The 21,802-nt window shown below is 43.3% G+C and overlaps 6 protein-coding genes and 2 pseudogenes across 6 annotated transcripts; 6 read left to right on the top strand and 2 right to left on the bottom strand.

Moving 5' to 3' along the window:
• The first annotated feature begins 810 nt into the window (after positions 1-810).
• Positions 811-1,569, top strand: LOC108614165 (uncharacterized). Its single transcript, XM_018008129.2, has 2 exons — positions 811-1,176; positions 1,239-1,569. Exons 1-2 carry the CDS (start codon positions 1,052-1,054, stop codon positions 1,402-1,404), a joined length of 291 nt encoding a protein of 96 aa, XP_017863618.1. The 5' UTR covers positions 811-1,051; the 3' UTR covers positions 1,405-1,569.
• On the top strand, positions 1,358-5,265 carry mus312 (mutagen-sensitive 312). Its single transcript, XM_018008116.2, has 5 exons — positions 1,358-1,499; positions 1,596-2,110; positions 2,170-3,093; positions 3,150-3,194; positions 3,257-5,265. Exons 1-5 carry the CDS (start codon positions 1,438-1,440, stop codon positions 5,077-5,079), a joined length of 3,369 nt encoding a protein of 1,122 aa, XP_017863605.1. The 5' UTR covers positions 1,358-1,437; the 3' UTR covers positions 5,080-5,265.
• Rab19 (RAS oncogene family member Rab19) lies at positions 5,167-10,565 on the bottom strand. Its single transcript, XM_018008124.2, has 6 exons — positions 10,375-10,565; positions 9,498-9,889; positions 9,336-9,420; positions 8,674-8,930; positions 6,009-8,612; positions 5,167-5,656 (listed from the first exon to the last, which is right to left on the bottom strand). The coding sequence occupies exons 2-5, from the start codon at positions 9,708-9,710 to the stop codon at positions 8,508-8,510; spliced, it is 660 nt and encodes a 219-aa protein (XP_017863613.1). The 5' UTR covers positions 9,711-9,889; positions 10,375-10,565; the 3' UTR covers positions 5,167-5,656; positions 6,009-8,507.
• Arl5 (ADP-ribosylation factor-like 5) lies at positions 7,263-8,139 on the top strand. Its single transcript, XM_018008126.2, has one exon. It carries the CDS (start codon positions 7,263-7,265, stop codon positions 7,800-7,802), a length of 540 nt encoding a protein of 179 aa, XP_017863615.1. The 3' UTR covers positions 7,803-8,139.
• A 99-nt stretch (positions 10,566-10,664) lies between the features above and the next one.
• LOC108614161 (glutathione S-transferase 1 pseudogene) lies at positions 10,665-11,501 on the top strand (annotated as a pseudogene).
• Positions 11,502-11,866: 365 nt separating this feature from the next.
• LOC108614163 (glutathione S-transferase 1 pseudogene) lies at positions 11,867-12,726 on the top strand (annotated as a pseudogene).
• An 868-nt stretch (positions 12,727-13,594) lies between these two features.
• On the top strand, positions 13,595-19,651 carry LOC108612465 (uncharacterized). Its single transcript, XM_018005348.2, has 4 exons — positions 13,595-14,021; positions 17,665-18,008; positions 18,080-18,473; positions 19,167-19,651. Exons 2-4 carry the CDS (start codon positions 17,666-17,668, stop codon positions 19,516-19,518), a joined length of 1,089 nt encoding a protein of 362 aa, XP_017860837.1. The 5' UTR covers positions 13,595-14,021; position 17,665; the 3' UTR covers positions 19,519-19,651.
• Positions 19,652-20,093: 442 nt separating this feature from the next.
• Positions 20,094-21,793, bottom strand: LOC108614160 (cyclic GMP-AMP synthase-like receptor). The gene is made up of 2 exons (XM_018008121.2): positions 20,528-21,793; positions 20,094-20,285 (listed from the first exon to the last, which is right to left on the bottom strand). The coding sequence occupies exons 1-2, from the start codon at positions 21,482-21,484 to the stop codon at positions 20,097-20,099; spliced, it is 1,146 nt and encodes a 381-aa protein (XP_017863610.1). The 5' UTR covers positions 21,485-21,793; the 3' UTR covers positions 20,094-20,096.
• Between the last annotated feature and the right edge of the window lie 9 nt (positions 21,794-21,802).

The following is a 21,802-nucleotide window of genomic DNA, read 5'->3' as shown; positions in this document are numbered from 1 at the left end:
CGTTATTCGCTGATTTCTGCAAAAGAAAACAGAAAAATTCACTATATGATCGAAGCCTAAATACCCTATCAGACATGACAAAGCAGCCTCTGCACATTGAAATCTACTTCATATTCAATTATATCAATTAAAGCTATTTATTTTAGTAATAATACTTTAATATTATTATTTATTTGACTTTAATTTATAAAATGAGACATTAACAATGATTAAATATATTAAATATTTCATATTCAGCACTATTCTCTTTTTGCAGTGTATAAAAATGCCGTTGAATCTGGTTCCACTCTCTAACACACACTCATACACACGCACCCACATACACAAGCAGACAATTTTATTTGCAGTTGTGTGTGTGTCTTGTATTTTTCAACTCTTTTGCTTTGTCTGTTTCACATTGTTATCGCATTCGTTTATATTGTTTTCGCTGTACTCTGTACTCTTCTCTTTGTCTATAGTTTGGATGCTGATTTTTGCCTGCGTAGTAGTTTACGCATTAGTTCTTGTTACATTTTCTTATCACTTATTTACTGCTGCACTTACATTGATTGATTCTATGCTTTATAACACACACGGCGCACTTCATTCGAGAATAACTGAATGTTATGCACCTGAACGTTATTAGCGTTCAAATAAAACTAAACTCGATTTTCAATTCTCTCCTACGCTGTGCGCTAATTAACGTTAATTACTTAGGAAGTGAATGTAATCGTTACAGTTACCGAGTAGTTTTGAGCCAGGGCTGCACAACAAATATTTCATAAATAAACAGATGTTATTATAAATTCATTAGTTCTCCAAACATAATATACAAAATTATTAATTTGTTCATTTATATAATATCATTATTTGCATGTGTAGCAATTGTCAGCGTGTGAATCTATAATTTAGTATTTAACTTGTGACTCCAAGTTCATTTGTTGTGCAGCCCTGGTTAGCGTAGAAGTTTCATCATTTGCATGTTTAGGCGCTTTATTGTTGCGCGCATAAAATGTATTTCATTATATAATTATATAAACACGCTACGAAAAAACAACTCGGCAGCACGGTAATGGCATCTATTGATACTAGCAAGCGCAAGCCTCGACGCACACAAGGAACACCTTCCTTCCATTATCGCAATCGTTTTGCCTACGCGTTTCTGGCAGCCGGCACATTGCTTTTCGGGCTTTGGACGTAAGTAGATGACTAGAACGCACTGCGCTGCATTGTTGATTTACTTGCAACCTACTTTCCAGTCTGACGCCCATGCAGCGCATAGCCAACGAAAGGTTGCTCAAGGTACTCACACCCACCGACTTGGAGAAGGAGCGTAAGGCCTTGTTCGACTTTGCTGCGCCGCGTCCCAGCCAGTTCATCCGAGAGGCCATCGAGGAGGCCGAGCATTTACGCACGGAACGTTAACAAGATAATAGAAATAAGTAGCAAAAACACAAAATGGACAGAGAAACTCGACGAGCAAATTTTCAAAAACTCCAAACCGCGAACTCCAAGCAGCGGTATGTCGGCCAATGAAACTTTTATTAGTTGTGCTTCAGTTTACTAATAAAATGTTGTAGTCATACTAAAGTTCTTGTTTCCTTTACTACTTTAAGCTCCAGGAAAGCAAGCAGCGTGCCCCTGACTTTGTCCAAGTACTTCGATCAAGCTGAGAGCTCAAGCAATGCTGCAGCAGCTCAGTCCGAGGAGCAGGAGCAACTCTTTGCCGAGCCCAGTAGGAAGAAGACGCGTGCCAGCCGTCAGGATGCGCCCACTGCTGTGCCCAAGCCCAAGAAGGCGCCCAAGCTGAGAAGTGCGACAACTCAGAAAAGAGCTCGCGGAGGCGGACGGAGTAAGCAGCCCACCATAAGCGACTTCCTGCGCAACGAACAGCTCTTCTCGGAGGTGACGGCACAGCATTGCATGGCCGACAACTTTAGTCCCGATGACATTGAAATGGCGCTGGCCTTGTCCAAATCGGAGGCAGAGAAGCATGGAAGACTTCGACTACAGGACACGGAGGACGAGCGGGAGGAAGTGGTTAACCTAATTGAAGATGCAGCGAATCAGTCAACGGATAATATAAGGCGCAAGCTGCAAAAATACGGCTTTCGCACAGCTGCCAAGGAGGGTGAGTCAATGAACCACTAAGAATGCTTCAATAATCTGTCAATTTACTATTTCTTATAGAATACAATGTGCTCACGTTTGCTGCCGTGCCCAAGCGGGGCAAACGCTGCAAATGGGCAAACAAATTTACGCCTCTCACTTTACGCGATCCGGAGGAGCAGTTGAAGAAGTTGCGGGCCAAGGTGGATGCGCTAATGAAGCAACAGGTGCGCACAAAGCTACCGAGCCCAGAGCTGCAATTGCCATTCGAGCTGATCAGCAAGTATCTGCAGCGATTGCAAGTCAAAGCGGAGCAACGCATCATCCATGAGCCAAGCGAGGAACCTCTCACAAATCTGCCTGCATACTATGTACAGGACCTAATGGAAGTCAGTCGTACACCTGCGCATCATTTGCTAAAGAGCTGGGAGGCCATACCTGGCCGGGATCTATCGCCGAAGCGGGAAAGCGCCGCGGGCCAGCGCAGAAGGCAACAATTGGAGCAGGTCTACAAAGAGCTGGAGGAGCATTTTGGTGCGGCTGCTGAGCAGCGGGAGTTGGATGACCTGGAAAAACTGGTGGTGGACAATATGATTCACGATACTAGTCAGCCTGCTGAGCAGGATGAGACCTTAAAAACTGAAGTCATCATTGAAGTCGAGCAGGAGCAGAGCGGGGTGGCTGAGGAGCAAGTGCATATCACATTAAGCGCTGCGAGTCCTTTAAAGGAGCCGCCGGATAAACGAGCCCGAATGACGCCACAAGTTGAGGAGCTGAGTAACGATAAGGAGAACAGGCAGCCCAGCTGCTCATCAGCTCTGCTCACTTTGCCCACGCAGAGCACGCGCTGCACTTCACCCGATCTCTTTGCGGACTCGGATGATGAGGAGGAGGAGTCGGCCCCAGGCAGCGCAGCTATCGAGATGCAAAACTTTTCATTGAAGGTCTACAAGAATATAAGCACCACCGACATGAATAGCTACGAAGTCTACTCCAGTGACGAAGGTAAGGAAAGAGAATTGAATGGAGGAGAACTCATAATGAAATCGCCTCTGTTTCAGTGAAGACTGTAAAACATGTTGAAGCGGAGCCTGAAACTGTGGAAGGTAAGTTGTTTCCGTACATCTGCATTACCAAAATTGAATTTACATTTGACTTTTCTCAACAGAAAATTTTGTGGACTTGACACAGAAGTCAGATTCATCGGATGCCGCCATGGAATCCCACTCCAGTAAATCTCTTTTCGAGCAGCACATTTTTCCACCAAATCCCATCATAGACTTCGATGATGATGTTGAATTGAGTGAGCAGCCGGAGCCCTGTGAGATCTCTGAGGAGCTGTATGCCAAATATGCGAGCCAGTCGAGACAGCCGAAGGCTGACTCAACGGATCATTCCTTGAAAATAAATTCCCCTGCAGCGTCGCTTGCTGCTTCAGACTCAACACTCAGTTTTAGTCAGCTGGAGAACACAAAGCTAGCCTTCAGCTTGACGCAATCGTCCGGACAGCTGGAGGCCAGCTTCAAGAGTCCCTTAAGCCGTCGGAGCACCTCCTTTATAGATAATCCCATCTCGCCATTTACAACTCCGCTGAGTCACTCGAATGCAAGCATTGATTTAACACAAGACAGCGGCGATGATGATGACAATGATAAGGATGATGATGATGATGGTGGAGTGCTGCTCTCTGATGATGAAATCAACTATTCGATTTGGAAGGCAGACAAAGCAGCAGATCGGCAGTCAAGCAGTGAGAGCACCGACGATGACAGCCCTCCCAGCCCGCCTTTGAAAAAGACGCAAAGTGTGCCGTTCTTTAGGACTATGGATGACCTGGATGCCTATTTGGATGGCTGCATAGAGACATCCAGCAAATCGCGCTCCCCTAATAAGAGCGCTCTGAGCAAAGAACGCGCCGAGTTTGGCATCATGGATGCAGCCATCTCTCAGCCCATTACTGACTCAGTGCAGGCACCCCTTGACGACTGGACGGATGCATCCTTTCTGGACACGCCGCCGGAGTCGCGCATAAAGCCTCACTCCAGCAGCAGCACCAATAAATTTAAGGAGCTGCTCAATGAAGTCGCGGAATCGGCAGATGATTTCGATGAATTCGATCGCTTGGTGTTTCAGAAAGACGATCAGGATGTCAGCAATGATGTGCCCAGGGGCCTGGATCGGCTGCTGTTAGGCGAGATCAACACAGAGACCTTAACCGAGCCTGCCCAATCTACTGAACCAGCCACACCAGCTGCTCCTGATCAACTGGAGGTAAATGGTCAGGTGTACAGTGTGCGCGTCTGCCAGTCACCTAAGCCGGATTTTGTGCTCATGACCGAGTCGGAGCTGCTTCAGCAGCTGTACAAGTATGGCATAAAGCCACTGAAACGCAAACAGGCCGTCAAATTGCTGGAATATATCTATAACCAGACTCATCCTATTATGCTGCCTCTAGAAGAGGAGCCGCAGCAGGTGCCACTGCCCCGCTCCAAATCTACGCCGCTGACTGGCGGCAAGGGGGGCAAGTCTGGCCACGCCCGACTGCTCCAAGCAGCCAGCACTGATTGCCTCACACCCACCGACGCTGACTTCCAGCCCAGTCTCAAGTTTCGAGATGCCTGCGGAACGGAGCTGTTGCGCTTCTCCCAGACTATGCCGCCGGCGCTCTGCGATGAATTCGAGTACTATATACTGCAGACGAATGTCACCAAGAAGACGCCACAGCCGCTGCTGCCTCTGCACATAGCCTGGCACAATCTGCTCTGCGCCAATCCCAGCCTGCATGAAAGTGTACTCATGTACGAGCCCATCGACTTGCAGGAGATCTATCTATATTTCAAGCAGCTGGGCCATCGCTACGAGCCCAAGGATCTCAAGAGTTCCTTTGACAGGCGCTGCATCATCTTCCGCTATGAGCTGGCGCCGCCCAGCAAACAGACTCAACGGCATATTCGAAAGCCCAAGTCCAAGAAGCCCAGCGGAAAATCCTAGAAATCTTTTCTGTGTCCTTAGATATAATATAGATGTATTGTATATAGCCATATTTAGTTATTCCTTATTGCTACATTCATTAAGTCCTTAAATGTAAATCTTGTTTATTAATGCAATTGTTACTTGGGCCATTTTGCCCTTCTGTAAATCTGATACAATGAATTTCTCTCTATTAATTTTTGCAAATTTTGAAATATACGAATCTTTTGTTGTACTAAAAAAGCATGTTGGCAATGAGTCCATCGATGACCACCTCCATCACGTGATCTACGTTGGGTGTGGGCAACGCTTCATCCATCATACAAATCTCATTTTTGGTATATTTGTCTATATTTACGAAACACGACTTCGTCGTCTGTTTCCCTTTCAAAAACACTTCACATTTTTCGGCTAGCTTCTCGTTAAATTCCAGATCCATGTCGAGGTCCGTGATGGGATCAGTAAGAAACTGGTAACACGTAAGAAAGGTTTCCAGGACATTCATTTTATTAACGATAAGTAAATGCAAACAAATTTTTTGAAAATATTTTCGAAGCAGCTCGGAGTTTAGTCACACATAAAATGTCAAAAGCTGTAGCTGTAAAAATATGGTTTCAAAACTAAAAATGTGTTTAAAAGATAATATTCCTTTATATATGAATATATAGTCTGGCATGAATTTTGAATATTGGCAAGTGGAACTTCTTTTAGAGATACAATTAGCCTAATTAAAATGAATATTACTTGAATCACCCGAACTAGCATGCTTAGAAAATATTGCTTAAGTTTTATTATATATTTTGTCAGCTTTCAAAATTGATCTAATTTAACAATGTTAAATTTTAGAACCAACTAAAAGAGCAGTGTTGCCAGGTTTTGAGACATAAAAATAGCAAAATCGTCTTTAAAAAATAGCTGAAAATAGCTAAACAAATTTTAAAATAGCTTACGAAATAGCTGAATCCTTTATGCATTATGCATTTACTTAAAATTTTATTTTTAAATGTTATTTAATAATGTTACAATTTGGTCCACATCCAAATCATCATCAGAAATATATTTTTGATTTTGTTTAAATGGAATCATGGAAAAATGTTTAAATTTTTTGCCCAAAGGCGCCAGTTTTATGTTTTTTTTCGCGGCATGCATTTTAATAGCGTGCAATTTGGCAAAAACACTGCATTTGCAGTATATACAATACGTCCGCGTGTTGTCCGACTCATCCTCCTTAATCCAATCCTTAAATTCGGTGATTGTTTTCCAGGAATCACGAAATTTCTGCTTAACAATTAATGCCAAGAAGCGCGCCAAGAAGAATTAGCGATGGTGTAAATTCACAACTAGTGACGGTATAAGTACGATAAAGTCGTGGTGGTAGTATCGCGCAGATCATTACGTACAATCACAGATCATTACTGTTCTCTGGTCAGTGGTACAATTTGGGACTTAATCGAAAAATGTTTTTTTTTTTTTTGTGCTTTAAATACTAAAATCAAGTTCAAAATATTCGTTTGTAAAATAGCTAAATTTATAGCTAATAGCATTTTCAAAATTTTCATAGCATTTAGGGTTCAAAAATAGCTAAAAATGCTATTAAATAGCTAATCTGGCAACACTGTAAAAGAGTTCGTTATTAACAGTGTCGATAGCTCATAAATATCGAAAGGGCAATGCTGAAATATCGTAACATCGAATCGCCGATATATCGATATGCTGTTCACATATCTAGCTGAAATCGTGAGCAATTTTCGTTTCAACACAAAAACTAAAGCAAAGCCTACCTAAATCGACGTGATAACATAATAACAATAACAACAAGTGTTTGGGCCCAGTGATTAAGAATAGCTATAGAATAAAGAAAAACAAATTGAAGAAACCCTAAGGTGCAGCGTGCTGTGTGGTGCGTGAACCAGACAAGCTGAGAGTGAGTGCATAATTTACAGTTGGCCTTCCGCTGCGCAACAACAAAGGCATCGTGAACGACAACCCACACGCTTACGCACACACTGACGCACTCTCACACACGCGCATACAGTGTGAAACGGGCATATATACATATGCATATATGCGCATAGATTGCGATACCTGCGATTGTGTGATTTTTTTTTGTCACCAATTAACAACAAATACGTCCGCTTCCACACATAGGCAGGGACACACACACATAGACACCCGCGCGCGCCCAAACTAACAATAATTTGGAGATGGGGCTATTACTGTCGCGTCTCTGGCGTATGTTTGGCAACGAGGAGCACAAACTGGTAATGGTTGGCCTCGACAATGCGGGCAAGACAACAATATTGTATCAGTTTCTGATGAACGAAGTCGTCCACACGAGTCCCACGATTGGCTCCAACGTTGAGGAAGTCGTCTGGCGGAACATACACTTCCTGGTCTGGGACTTGGGTGGCCAGCAGAGCTTGCGGGCCGCGTGGAGCACATATTACACCAACACAGAGCTCGTGATAATGGTGATCGATTCGACGGATCGCGAACGTTTGGCTGTTACGCGCGAGGAGCTCTATCGGATGCTGCAGCACGAGGATTTGAGTAAAGCCAGCCTGCTCGTCTATGCCAACAAACAGGATCTGAAGGGATCAATGTCAGCGGCGGAAATCTCCAGGCAGTTGGATCTCACCTCGATCAAGAAACATCAGTGGCACATCCAGGCGTGTTGTGCGCTAACGGGCGAGGGACTGTATCAGGGCTTGGAATGGGTTGCGCAGCGCATTAAAAACAAATGACAGACAGAAAGACAGACGCAGATGCAGACGCAACTAGCTTATAGTTAAACAATTAATTTAGACAAATAAATAAATTTTTTATATAATTAATTGTAAATGTAAAGACATAACTAATTATACGAATGAGAAAGCGAATGAGAAGGAAAGCGAAAGCGAAAGGTCGAAAGAGAGAGAATTGTTTGAAGAGACGCTTCACACACACACACTTATGTCAAGAAAGCCCCTCAATAAAATTAAATCTATATTATGTATGTGTATGTATATGTTACGAACTAAGCAGCCAATTAAATAACTTCCAATAAATGTATAAAATAAACAAGTTTTTATTTTCTGAAAATGTTTGCTTTTTTTTTTTTTTTTAATACAGAATTGGACGTATTTTATTTACTCTGTTATCGAAGAACTAATGAAGAGAACGTGAATTCTAATTGACGTTGTTATTATTCTTGTTGTTGTTGTTTGTGTAATGTGATGTGTGAGATTGTTTTGTACTCTAGCCACCAAAATAAATACAGTTATATATATAAACATAGATATGTATGTTAAATGAATAAATTAAGTTTTAGTTACTCGTCTCAGCGAGTAGAAGACATACAAAACATTAACAAAATAAAATATAATGTATAAATACTAAAAATTATAGCCACATGAACATTTGATCACAAAAATAAAATCAAAATCCAAATCATAAGTAAATGGAGTTGTCTATGTGAGATTGCAGGAGCTGCTGCAGCTCTTCAGCGGCTTGCTCTGGCCCAGCTGCACGGTGTTCTCATCCAAGGCCTGGACGTTGCTCGAATCGTGTTGTCGCTGCGAGGGCATAAGAAGAAATCAATCAAACTGCATTTCAATTGATGTCCTTCACACCCACCTTCAGTTCCGTGGCCAGACAGCGAAAGGCATCTTCGACGTTTGTGTTCTCCTTGGCGGACGTTTCCATCACGAATAGGATTTCAGGTATATACTGACACATTTGGCGCGCCTCCTCAAAGTCCACCTCGCGCTCGGATTCCAGGTCGCACTTGTTGCCAATCAATATGATCAGCACATTGGAGGCTGTATAGCGCCGCACCTCCTCGATCCACTTTTGCAGATTGGCAAATGTCGCACGTTTCGTTATGTCGTAAACTGTCATAAAAAGAAGTGCTTAACAACCATTCTCCACAGCTGATAAGGGGGCAAAGCGAATGCTATTAAAATCACGGCGCACTCGATAGTAATAGAAATATGTGCGGCCTTTCGCTTATCAGCGAACGGGCCATGACAATAGGATCAATAGGTCATGATAAGAGTTGCCGGGGCCTTAGCTACCTAGTCTTTGTTAGTCAGACTACAGAGGGGTATTATGATTTACAAACAGGTGGCAGAGGGTTGATATATGTATATATGTAAACTGCTGAGTCCTGCTCTTCCGTAGGTCCTTACATTTATGGAGTTGGCTTCAACTCATCACATCTATTGACTAATAGAGTATTCCAGGGTATCTCCCAGTCGATCAACTACTCCAACCTGCATTTTTTTAAATTTACTCACCAATTATGACACCATTATTGGCACGGTAATAGCTCTGAGTAATGGTGCGAAATCGCTCCTGTCCAGCGGTATCCCAGATTTGTAGCTAGTTTGAGGAAGTACCAGAACACAGACATCATTATTATAGCTCATATGACATTGGCATTTGCGCAGATGTCTCACCTTGACTTGCTTGCCCTCGACTTCAATGGTTTTCATTGAGAAGTCGACGCCAATGGTGTTCCCGTGCCGCTCCACATAGTTGCCCGTCTTGAAGCGCTGCAGTATTGATGTCTTGCCCGTGCAACAGTCCCCGATGAGCACAATTTTGAAGAGGAAGTCGAAATTCTCTTCGTTGGGCAGTGCCATCAGTGTTTGGGGATTCCGTGCCGTCATTTCGTCTTTCTGTCCAGCCACGAAACGTTGCGGCTCCTTGAGCGTCCGATGGTTGCGGTGGTTGTGCAATTATTTAGTGTTTGGCATGGAAAATGTTTAATTTTCTGTTTTAATTCGTTGATAGTAAGGAAAATGCGTTGCACAAAGACTGTGTGTTGTTGTACCCTGTCAACATTGCGCTGTGGGGTATATTGATTCAATAGAGAGTTGATAATTTATCCAAGTAGAAGCAACTTAAATGCGAGTTTCTTTGCTGATAATAACAGATTTCTTTTACTTTAATTATTTTACTATTATTTAATAGTAGAAAAACTCTTAAAAAGTGTATCAAATATGACAGCATTGAGGATTCACTTAGTGCAGGGTATTTCATCGTTACATCTCTGTCTTCTTTTGTCTGTTTCGCTGCTTGCAGGTGTGTGCTAGTTGGTGACATTATGCAGTACTGCTAATTTAGCATTTAGCAACACTGGCCATGTAAGGCGCGCAACTATTCATTTTTGAATGCAAGTAAATAATGGGATTCGAGATTGCAGATTTTTAGCATAAACTAATAAACAGTTTCGATAGTAAATACTCAATGTCTGTTTGTCTTATATATAAGTATGTAATGAACAACTTTATACTGTGTATGATACGCGTCTTAAGATAATATTTACTTTACCTGCCTTGCTTGATTGGCTTATCTATATCGTTTGTTTGAAAATTACATCAACAGATAAGGTGCCACAAATTGTAACGAAAATGTTTAGAGAAACTAAAGTGCACAATTGTTTATACTAAGCTGCATTATACTGAAAAACTTTATTAAATGCGACTTTGCAGCTGGGCTTCGAATTAAAGAAATTTGAGCACTGAGAACAATTCTGTTTACATTATTCTATTTATAGCATGAGCTTTTTACTCAGAATGTATTGCCGGCTCAAGAGCACTATAAAAAGCTCGAGCTGCATATATGAAGCCCTAGAAGTCGAACAGCTCTATGCAGTTGCCGGATACGCCCCGATTAAATAGTTGCTTTTTCTCTTGTCTGTGTTCAGAGTTGAATTTAAGTATGTCGAAATTGGTGCTCTACGGCATGGACATAAGTCCCCCAGTGCGTGCCTGTCTTCTGACCCTGCGTGCGCTCGATGTGCCCTTTCAATATAAAATCGTTGATCTGTTGAGTGGCGAGCATAGAACTGATGAATTCATGCAGAAGAATCCACAGCACACGGTGCCCCTCTTGGATGACGACGGTACCTTAATATGGGACTCTCATGCTATCTGTTGCTACCTGGTGGATAAGTATGGAAAATCTGACGATCTTTATCCGAAGGATCTAGTGAAGAGAGCTAAGCTGGAGCAGCGCTTGTATTTTGATGCCAGTGTTCTCTTCATGTCGTTGAGGAACATATGTGCGCCATATTTCCATAAGAAGGTCACGACAGTGCCCCAGGAGAAGATTGACAACATTATCGATGCTTATGGTCATCTGGAGACCTTTCTGGGTGACAGTCGTTATTTGACTGGCGATACTGTGACTATTGCCGATTTCTGCTGTGCCGCTACAGCATCTTCTTTGCCTGCCATGGTGAGCATCGATCCGGAGAAGTATCCAAAGATTACCGCCTGGCTGGACCGTCTCAGTGAGCTTCCATACTATAAGGAGGCCAATGGGAATGGTGCTGAGGAGTATATTGAAATGCTTAAGGGTGCATTTACTATTGTCTAAAAAAATATTAATACTTTTTATACATACATATTTATAAATCTACTTAATTCAATAAAATATCGATAGCAATGTGAAAATTTTAGTTGCAATAACCCGCAGCTGGGCTGTATAACACTCACGCACTTGATGCAGTCTGGCAGCACTGAGTCGAACCAAGCGTTAGCATTTGAATGTTGATTGTGAAGACTTTAAACGCGTCTTATCTATAGCCTTTTTTTACATTATATCAACGGGTATTTTAAATTGTAAGAAAATGTCTGCTTAGCGATATTATTAGTTGCTTATATTTATGCAGAAATTTATTAAAATAGTTTTTGTTGCTGGGCTTACAATTAAATGAAATTTGAGCGGCGACAACTTTGTTCATTTCAATCTATTTATAGATTGAGCTTTTCACTCATCATGCTTAGTCGGCTCAACAGCTCTATAAAAAAGCTCGCTCAGCATATGTGAGGCCTTAGAAGTCGAACAGCTATATACGTATATGCAGTTACCGGCTACACCCCGGTTCATATAGTTGTCTGCGCTCTTATCTGTGCTCAGAGTTGAATTTAAGTATGTCGAAATTGGTGCTCTACGGCTTGGACATAAGTCCCCCAGTGCGTGCCTGCCTTCTAACTCTGCGTGCGCTCGATGTGCCCTTTGAATACAAAATCGTCGATCTTTTGAAAGGAGAGCATAGAACTGAGGAATTTTTGGAGAAGAATCCACAGCATACGGTGCCCCTCTTGGATGACGATGGTACCTTAATATGGGACTCCCATGCTATCTGTTGCTATCTGGTGGATAAGTATGGAAAATCGGATGATCTCTATCCGAAGGATCTAGTGAAGAGAGCTAAGCTGGAGCAGCGCTTGTATTTTGATGCCAGTGTTCTCTTCATGTCGTTGAGGAACATAAGTGTACCGTATTTTTACAAGAAGGTCACGACAGTGCCCCAGGAGAAGATTGACAACATTATCGATGCTTATGGTCATCTGGAAAACTTTCTGGGTGATAGTCCCTATTTGATTGGCGATACTGTGACAATTGCCGATTTTTGCTGTGGCGCTACAGCATCATCTTTGCCTGCCATGGTTAGCATCGATCCGGAGAAGTATCCGAAGATTACCGCCTGGCTGGCACGCCTCGGTGAGCTGCCATACTATAAAGAAGCCAATGCCAAGGGAGCTGAGGAGTACATTGCAATACTAAAAGATGTATTTACTATTGTCTAAAAAATGTTCATATTTTGTTGTTACATACATTTGATTAAATAAAAAATCGATAACAATGCGATAGTTATTGTTGCGGCAGCCAGCATATCATTTCTCACTCACTCGACGCAGTCTGGCAGCACTATGCCACGTTGAGCGTTAGCATTTGAATGTTATTTGCAGACTTTAAATGTATTCGAAGCGCCAACCATTATGCAAGGCCAATAAAATGGGTTTGCGGCTTTTATTTAAATGAAGCAATAGCAAATGGAAAGCGTTTAACTGTGTGAAATTATGTCAATCAGCGTGCAACGCTTCATTAAAGCCAACGGCACGTACGCGCAAGGGTTCGCTGATAACGATTTATTCGATTTACATGAGCCTCAATAAATTTTCACCACGTACTTTATGATGGCGCCATTTACGCGTCTAAAATTGTCTTAATTAAGTAGTAAATATTTATGAAAAATGGCTATAATATAAAAATTAAAATACTTGCATTTCACATTTTCGCCTCAGCTATTTTAATCGTTTTCCCATATGCAGAACCTTGACCCAGTTTTCCAGACTTCTGGACTCACTTTCAAAACGAAACGGCAGCCTGTTATGGCTCACGCACACGTCTTGGTTAACTGCTTGTAAAGCAAGTTCTAAATTGTTAAAAACTAGACAAGCGCCTGGACAACTGGCCAAACGCCTTGTGGACAGCACTCGATTGGAAAACCGCAACTGGCATCTCTTGGTTGTACGCACAGTCGCATTCAATACGCATGGAAAGTTTTGAATGACCAGGCCCAGAACTCATGTCGATTGTGATGAACGTTAGTGAAACTAATTTGCTGCCTCTGTGGCACGCGACCTCAATTTGATGGAGGACTATGACTCATGGCACTTCCTAGTTCATGGCTCATAGCTCATAGCTCTGTCTGCTTTTTGGCAAAGAGGAAATCAAACGCACACACTCAATCGGCCAAGACCAAAAGCCAACGCCAACAGCAGCACCAAACACTAAGACCAAGACCAACACCAAGTCCACGTCCATGTCTTGCATACAGGTTTATCGTTTTGGGTAGCTTCTGCCTATGTCTCGCCTGCTCGCCCGCCCCCTCTTCAAGCGCTCGCCTGTGCATTTTTTCGTGGCGCTTTTATCGCTTGGCTCAGCCGTTGGCCGCTTTAGTTGAATTTGAAACGTTTGCGCGCGCGGTTGACTGCCCGTTCGCTAGCTCTGCCGCTGCTTCTGCTGCAGCCAATCAGAAACGTGCAACTTCTTGTAACGGTTTAAACAGCTAAGGATGCACAAAAACTGAATCCAAAGAAGATAAAAGAAAAACGTGCGACATAAATAAAAAAAGCGAAACCGAAGTGAAAAAAGTTGACAAGAATTTCAGCGAATCTAGAAAAGTGAGTTTTTTGGGCTCGCCTCTAACTGGGTCAAGGAGCAGCCAAACTTAGTTAGAGTTAACCGTTAAGCCAGCGACTTATGTAAGAATGTGTAATAGAGGTAGTCAATGCAAATAAATATATATTTTGTATATATATATTTATATACTTATGCAAAGACTTTCTACAGTTTGTAGTTTGATTGAAATTTGGTGATTTTTGATTTTTAAATGCGCATCACGCAGCTACAAACAAACTGACGAAAGAGAAATATATATATTATATATATTTTATATAGTGGACATCACTTGCACTTTCCTTTGCCCAACATTGCCTTTCCCAAAAACTGTTTGTTGTTGCTCACTTCTAATTGATTATGCAGCGCCTGTTACATAGCGGCGGTCATAAAACAAAAGACTTAGGACACGAACTCGCTGCCACAAGCGCGTTTAATGGCACGCAGCATATGTGTGCGAGGTCTGCTTTCAGCGTAATGTGTGCTTTGTATTCATGAGTCTATCTATTTTGTGCGCTTCAGATATTATACAACTTCCATTCCAATCTTCGAAAATATCATCCTTTATGATCTTGCTCAGCTGCTCCTGCTATGACTTCTTTATCTACTCAATCGTCACGTAGCATGCACTTTCATGTGCTTCTTCTTCTGCTGTGGGCAGAAGTAGTTGCAGTGGGTTAGGTTTGGGCGTTGAGGTGCATACTATGCCATCACACAAGTTCCTTTGGGTCAAACCTTTGATTGAGATTCCTTGATGCATTCTTTGCCATAGTTAAGAATAGAAGCCGGTCTATAGTAGTGCTATCAAAATAGTGGAACTTAGCATCGCTGAGGCTTATAATGTCACTGAAAGAAAAGCAAAAGTAGTTTATACTTAAGCCAACGCAATTCATAATTCTCGCTACTTTTTGAGCAGCCCTCGCATATGCATAAATATGCATTTGCATATATAAATATATAGCACTTGCTTTTTAAACAATTAATGCATGCATAAAATAAATTTAATTTCAATAAAGTTTTTTTTTTTTAATTTTTTTAATGTATTTTACCTGCGTTCAAGCTGTTGACCCAAATTTCCATTTCATTTCGCTTTTGTTTTGTTTTTTGCTTTTTGTTGTTACTGAGAATTCTTTTTATTGACTGGTTTCTCGTTTGTTGTTGTTGCTGTTGCTGTTATTGATTTCTGGCAAACAGGAAGCAAAATGTCTTCTACACACACACACACACATATAGCCATATCTATATTTATCTATAACTTGATGCCAATTAAAGCTGCGCTTGCACTAATTCGCCTTAAATTGCAAATCTTTTCACTCTTCGCTTGCCGCATACCACAAACTGACATATGTTGCGTGTCTGTTGCTGTTTGTTGTTGTTTGTCGACTCTGTTGCTTGTGCTGCTTGTGTAGCTAAAGGCGTTGCTCTGATTTGCCATAGAAATCAAAACTATCCTGTACAAATTCGCTGCCATTGGCCACAATGCGTCTGTCATTGTCAACGAGCAGCAGACGGCTGCAGCAGCACATGCCTTTGAATACCCTGTACACATGTGTCGTAGGGTATATTGGTTGGAAGTTTAGCTACTGAAGCAGAAGATTTCAAGTTATTAAAATAAATTTTTACAATTTTTTATCTAAAATTACGGAACTGCTGGAAAGCAGATTGTTTGTTCTATAAGAAAAGATGGAAGAAAGCTTTACTGATTATATAAAGAATATCTATCTAGATCTATCTCGCTCTCCCTCTATCTCTCTCTCTCTCTTTCTCTCCCACTATCTATCGCATCTCTCTCTCCCTCTTCAACTCTTCATCTAGGGTATCTCTACGGCCTCAACAGCTCGCCTCTGTCAACACTCTTGCTTCTCATTGTTGTCATTCATAGGCAGAGCGATGGAGAGAGATTCAGAGGCAGTTGTTATCTCGCTGACATTCTTGGAGTGGTGCTATCAAAACGCTGCCCAACATTGGATGCCATAGCAATTGTAGCTGATTCTGACCCAATTTCTCTTTCAGGCTCAAGTGCCTCAAATTGCAGTTGCACCTGCCTGGCTTACCTGCAGCACTCGCCATTGCTAATTACACACGGCAGCAGAAATTTGTTTGAACAGGCCAATGACACGCCCCCCTGTTAACTGTGCCGCGTCAGCTATTCTTCTTTTTGCTCATTTGCATGCAAAATTAGTGAGCAACTTTTTGCTTCTTCTTCTGCTTTTTTTGGGGGAGTGAAACTTAGACGAAATACCCTTGCAGCTGCAGCAACAAAATCACTTTTTAGTGGCAACCTCAAACGGAATCACGTTTGGTGTGTGTGTGTGTGTTTGTGGCATAGAACCTGTTGGCCTCGCACTCTTGGCAGCCGCTGGGAAAGTGCATTAGAATCAAATATTGGCCAGATCAGCATGTCTAACGGCTCGGCGGCTCAATCCTGTGCAACCGGCTGCTGCTGCATTGCATCATCTATAGATTTGAAATGCGAGCATCATGCGAAGCCATGCAAACGGGTAAAAGTGCGTCGAGAAATTGCTGATAACGAATGAGAGAGAGTGAGCGAGAGCGAGGGGGGGGGGGCGGAGGTAGGTAGAGAGGCAGAGGGATGCAGCTTCTTCTCCAGCTGCTGGAAAAAGTGTTCCATTTAGCACACGCTTATGCTTCTTAGAGTGAAATTTCTCAGCAGGTTTTGGCAATGCCTTAGAATGATAAACGAGTACAGTGATAACTATGTGGATGAACAGTCTGTAGAGATCTTGATGCCGACATTTTGTGAAGCAAGTGAAGATTGCTCTTTATACTCTTTAAAAATAAGAAGACGACGAATTTAGCTGATATAGGAGAGTCTATTTGCATGTGTGTGTCATTCTGTGTCCTTCTGTTCATTCCTTGCCTTTCTGTCTGTTCTCTAGTCCGACCATCTAAGCTTTCATTCGCTTTTCCGCTTTTCTATCCGTACTTCTCTCCATCCTTCATCATCTTTCATCTTTCGATCTGTATTTAGGTATAAACACGTTGATCCCAGAACCTAGATGAGCTAGAGACTCTAGATCTTTTGTCTTTTCATTGCCATGTAATCGATTATGAACATTACTAAATCATATCTCTTACGTGCTTGCAGTTGCTGATTAAAAGAGAAGCTTCCACTTGCAGCAAAGCTAATCTATAGCTGAGACTGGTATCCCAGGCATTCGCTCATATTAAGCGTAGAGTTTCAGCTTTCACTGCAATGCAGCAAGAAATAGAATTCACATGTGCCAAAGACTCAATTGTTTTGCTAGTAATCAGAATCGGTTGTTAACGGTGCTTAAATGTTGGCCAGAATGGCTCGAGTTTGAGTTTGAGCTCGGGCTCGGGCTTTCAGCTTTCCCGAAAACACAAAGAAAAACTAGATTTATGTGTCTCTCGGCCAGCTCGACTCTTCGACAGGCAATCAGGCAAACCAGTTGCCAATTGTTGCTTGTGGCTGCGCCATTTCGATGCGAATGAGGAGAATGTTTGATGCGATTTTAGCTGCGGTTATATAACAGTTAGATCATATTCATATGGCTGCTAAGCGCGCCAAGTTGTTGTCGGAGTCTTGCGTCTATTCTCTTGAAGCCAGTTCGTTGTCTAAGTCTTTCGTTTTCTTTCTCCGCATCTATTCCCACGATTACGCAGCATGCGTGTACATCGGCACTCGCAGTCGGAGCAGCTGCTATTAGCGCTGCTAATCTGCCTCTGGACAGCTGCGGCTGCAGCTATGCACGGCCTGAATGACGGCGCAGCAGCGACGCCAGCCACCGCCGCCCAGCTAGCGGATGCTGAGGCTCAGCCACAAATGGATTCGGATGCGAGTGAGGCGCACATACGCAAAAAGCGTCTCGTTTGGATTACGGATGACGGCCGCTTGGCTCTGCCGCCCGGCACCTCATTGACATTCACGCCGACGATTGCGATGCCTATGGTCAGACATCCGCCTGAAGGCTTCTTCTCCAACCTGAGCATCAGTTTTCCCGTCACAAGTGAGTTGTTGCTCGAAAAGTTGTTCTCTGAACAGCTCCTTAAGCTCAAAGTTGTCGAAAATCACTTTCAGTTGACTTTGACAAGCTCGGCCTGACGGACAATCAAAATCCGCTCGGAGATCTGCCCTTCTTCGCGCGCTCCTTTGGCCACGGCGCTGGCCAGCTGGTGGGCGAGTACGTCGCCCGCTACCTCCACGTGCAGCGCCGCAAGCGGGACCTCAGCGCCCAGCAGAGCAGCTCGCCCTACAGAGTGGAGGACACGCTCCAGTACCCGCAGTTGCCGGCGGGCTTCCAGCACATCTTCCATGGCGGCGAGCGGGTGCTGCTCTACGGCGTCGTCGAGGACTTCTTGGCCACCTTCGGCATGGACGGCAAGGCGTGCATGCTGCGCACCATCTGCGAGATGCACTCACGCAGTCTCGACAAGTTTGGCGTCTTTGGCGAGATGACCAAACTGTTCCTAACGTAAGTAACGCACCCCAAACAGGCATAAACCAGGTCCACAACTTTCGAGCCAGAGGCGAACTGAATAGAGAAAAATTCGATGACTGATTAGCTTTTTATACGTGCAGCAGGCAGGCCGCATAATAAAAATCACGAATTGCCTTGAGGCTCAAAGGCAATTTGAGCTGCGTTTAGGACTTGCTTTGTATTTCAATTTGATAGATTTTCAGCTATAGTTCTACAACAGTTTTAGAGCCAACTGTACTACAATGCCAGCAGCTCAAGCTGCATACAGTTTGAAAGTAACTGTCTGTGCATTAGTGTTGAGAAGTTAAGCTAACAATATCTTTAATATTCTCCTCAAGGCTAGAGTCAAGAATTCAGTTACAGTTTTTGTGAGTTCTATCAAATGTTTTCTTCACAGTTTGACAGCAATTGCGTGCTCAGCATAGTTTTAGAGGCACTAAGCAAAAATGACGCAAGATTACCAACAGTTTTGCTGCAATAGTTTGAGACTTACTGCTTAATACAGTTTAAGTTCACCATGAGAGAGTTTAGCATACAAATCCACTCTTAGCTCTCATTAGACTCTATTCAGAAGAGGGCTGCCTAATGAATTTATAATAAAAGATGACTATACATATAGTGATAGCTTAATAGACTACCCTCATACATCCACTTTAGTTAATTGTTATATTTACCTCTTTTAACCAGGGTAACCAAATCGCCCTTTGCTGAGCTGCTGCCCGAATATGTGCGCGCGCAGCGGGTGGGCGAGGGCAAGCAGGCGCCCGGCGAATGCTTTCCCTACTACAAGGCCTGCCCCAAGAGCATCTTCAAGGCGCTGTCCAACAAGTACAGCGCACAAGCAACAAGACAGACGACAACAACAACAACGAAAGCAACCACAACGCAGAGGCCCGTGGGCGAATATCACGAGCAGCAGGCGGTGCTGCTGCCCAACAGCGCTGAGCAGGATGAGCAGCAGCAGCAGGAGCAGCAGCAGCAGCAGCAGGAGCGATTGCAGCTGCATCAAGAGCTCGATGGCAATGCAGTTTTCATGTGAGCAGAGACGCTGGCTGCATCTCTCCTCTGCGTCTCCTAGTTGTAAGCGGCGGCTGCCGAATAATGAGTGCACATTGAAAGTCATTTGCTTGTAATTAACGTACACTAATTTATTTATGATTATTTATATATATTTATATATGTATTATGTATTGATTATCTTGTGTATTTAACTATTTATTGTTAGCTGTAGGCGTTGTTGTTAACTCTCTAGCTAGTTATATATTTATATATATATATATATAGGTATACCCTGTAAATAAACAAATTTGTGGCATATTTACGCATAATAACGGCGCCGCATGCGATTCAGATTCACTGGATATACATATATAGGTGTATATGTATATACGAAATTCCAGCTGACAAATGTGTTTGCGCAATTGTCGCGCTTCTTACATACATATTCATATACATACATATATACATCTATCTATATTTCTTTGTATATAAACAAAGATCGTATCAATTGTTTACACTGCGTATACGTAACGTGAGTCCGCTGCTAGTCTTGCAATCTGTGTGCGTGTGTGTGTGTGCGCGTGTGTGTGCCAGGAATTTGTAATTTAATGCCGCTTTTCATATCAGTCCAAACATATGCTTCAGTTGCTCCAGGTGCACGTAGTTCATGTAGTAGAACATGGAGACATTGCGCGCGATCGCATCCAGCTTGAGCGCCTCCTGCAGGCAGTGCTGCTGGCAGCCCCCGAAGGCGAGCACCTTCTGCATGGCATCGTTGTAGATGATTTGTGTGTGAATGTTGAGCAGCTGAAAGCAGCAGAGCTATGCATTAAAAGCAAGTCCAAGTGGACAAACTTAGAGAAATTTTATTCTTTTTTAGAAGATGAAAAAGCAATTCAGAAAATCGATAATTATCGGAAAATTAAAGCTCTACAGGGTATCTCAATACCCCAATAATCCCATAAATGAACAGAAAATGATCATTCTATACGAGTAAGTTGTCCCATATACCCGTCGCGCATTTGTCAACATTTACAGGGTATACTCACCTCCATAAACAGCGTGGCCAACGATAGATTGCAATCGCAACTCATGCTGTAGCGCAGCCGAAAGAAGTGCAAGCCCTTCAGCACGAATATATCCGATATATCGGGTATATTGTTGCCAATGCCGATCTTCACCAGCAGCCGCAGCACATTGCGATACTTGAGCATGCGCTCGTCCTGTATGAACTGCATGCGCGGCACGTAGGGACAGAAGCTGCGGTTGTCGTACTGCGGATAGACCTGCAGCAGAGCCAGCCAATAGTAGATGTTGTTGCAGTGCGCCCAGGCGGGACCCGAGGGCACGAACGGCGGCAACGGGAAGTCGGCGAACTTGAATTGCAAGGCCGGCAGGAAGACGAAAGATATGATGCTCGGCATGCCGGACTCACGCTTCTCGCACGCCAATATCTCGTGTACGAAGCCCTGATCTCCGATCTCGTGGGTGCGGTAGCTGAGCTTGTAGTGGACTCCGCTGTCGCAGTAGACGGACTTGATCTGGGTGATGGTGTCGCGCAGATTGCCGCGCAGCAGCAGCTGCACATTCTCCGGATTCACATAGCCTTTGATAATCATAGGATGCGAGGTGGGAGCATAGAGATTTATGTAGCCCGGATGGGCGTCATTGAAGATGGGAGTCACGGGGAACGGCATATAGAAGCGCAAGTACTGCTCAAAGTCCAGTGGCACATCGATTTTGGAGCCCCTGTAGAAGGTGGCCGTGGATAGAAGGTGCTCCAGCACGTATTGATATATCGCATCCTTTTTGCACATAACTTCGCGGATCCGCTTGCAAATGAACTCCGCATCCAGCTGCCAGTCCGCGTCGCCCTCCTCGATTTCCATTAGATCCGATACCCATTTGATGCCCTCTTGAAAAGGTAAATAACCCTCCGGCAGCAGCGCAGGCGAATCTCTCTCGCTAATAAGAGCATCGCTCTTTGGAAACATATATTCGCTCATTCTATCTGAAGCTGTTGGTAGCTCAAAGAGTGTACTTCACACTGAATTGCAAGAGCGGAACAAGCACTTGTTGCCGCTTACGCTTTGTTAAATATGACACGCATTCGTCAATCAACATGATGTGCAAATAATAACGTATCGATACTGCACGTAATACACGAAGAAGTGCGTAAAATACTTATCCAATAAGCCCCAATAAGTTTCACTTTCATCGATTTCATTTTGGCGCCTCATTAATTCAAGTGCTTTGCAGCACTGTTGCACTGTTGCGATGAGCTTGCGATAGTATCGTTGTCAGCGTATCGATAACCGGCGCAC

This window comes from Drosophila arizonae, chromosome 4, assembly GCF_054131065.1.
Source record: "Drosophila arizonae isolate 15081-1271.41 chromosome 4, UAZ_ARI_1.0, whole genome shotgun sequence".
NCBI lineage: Eukaryota > Metazoa > Arthropoda > Insecta > Diptera > Drosophilidae > Drosophila > Drosophila arizonae.
The sequence above is the reverse complement of the archived record's forward strand: the minus strand, read 5'-3'. Positions and strand labels throughout refer to the sequence as shown.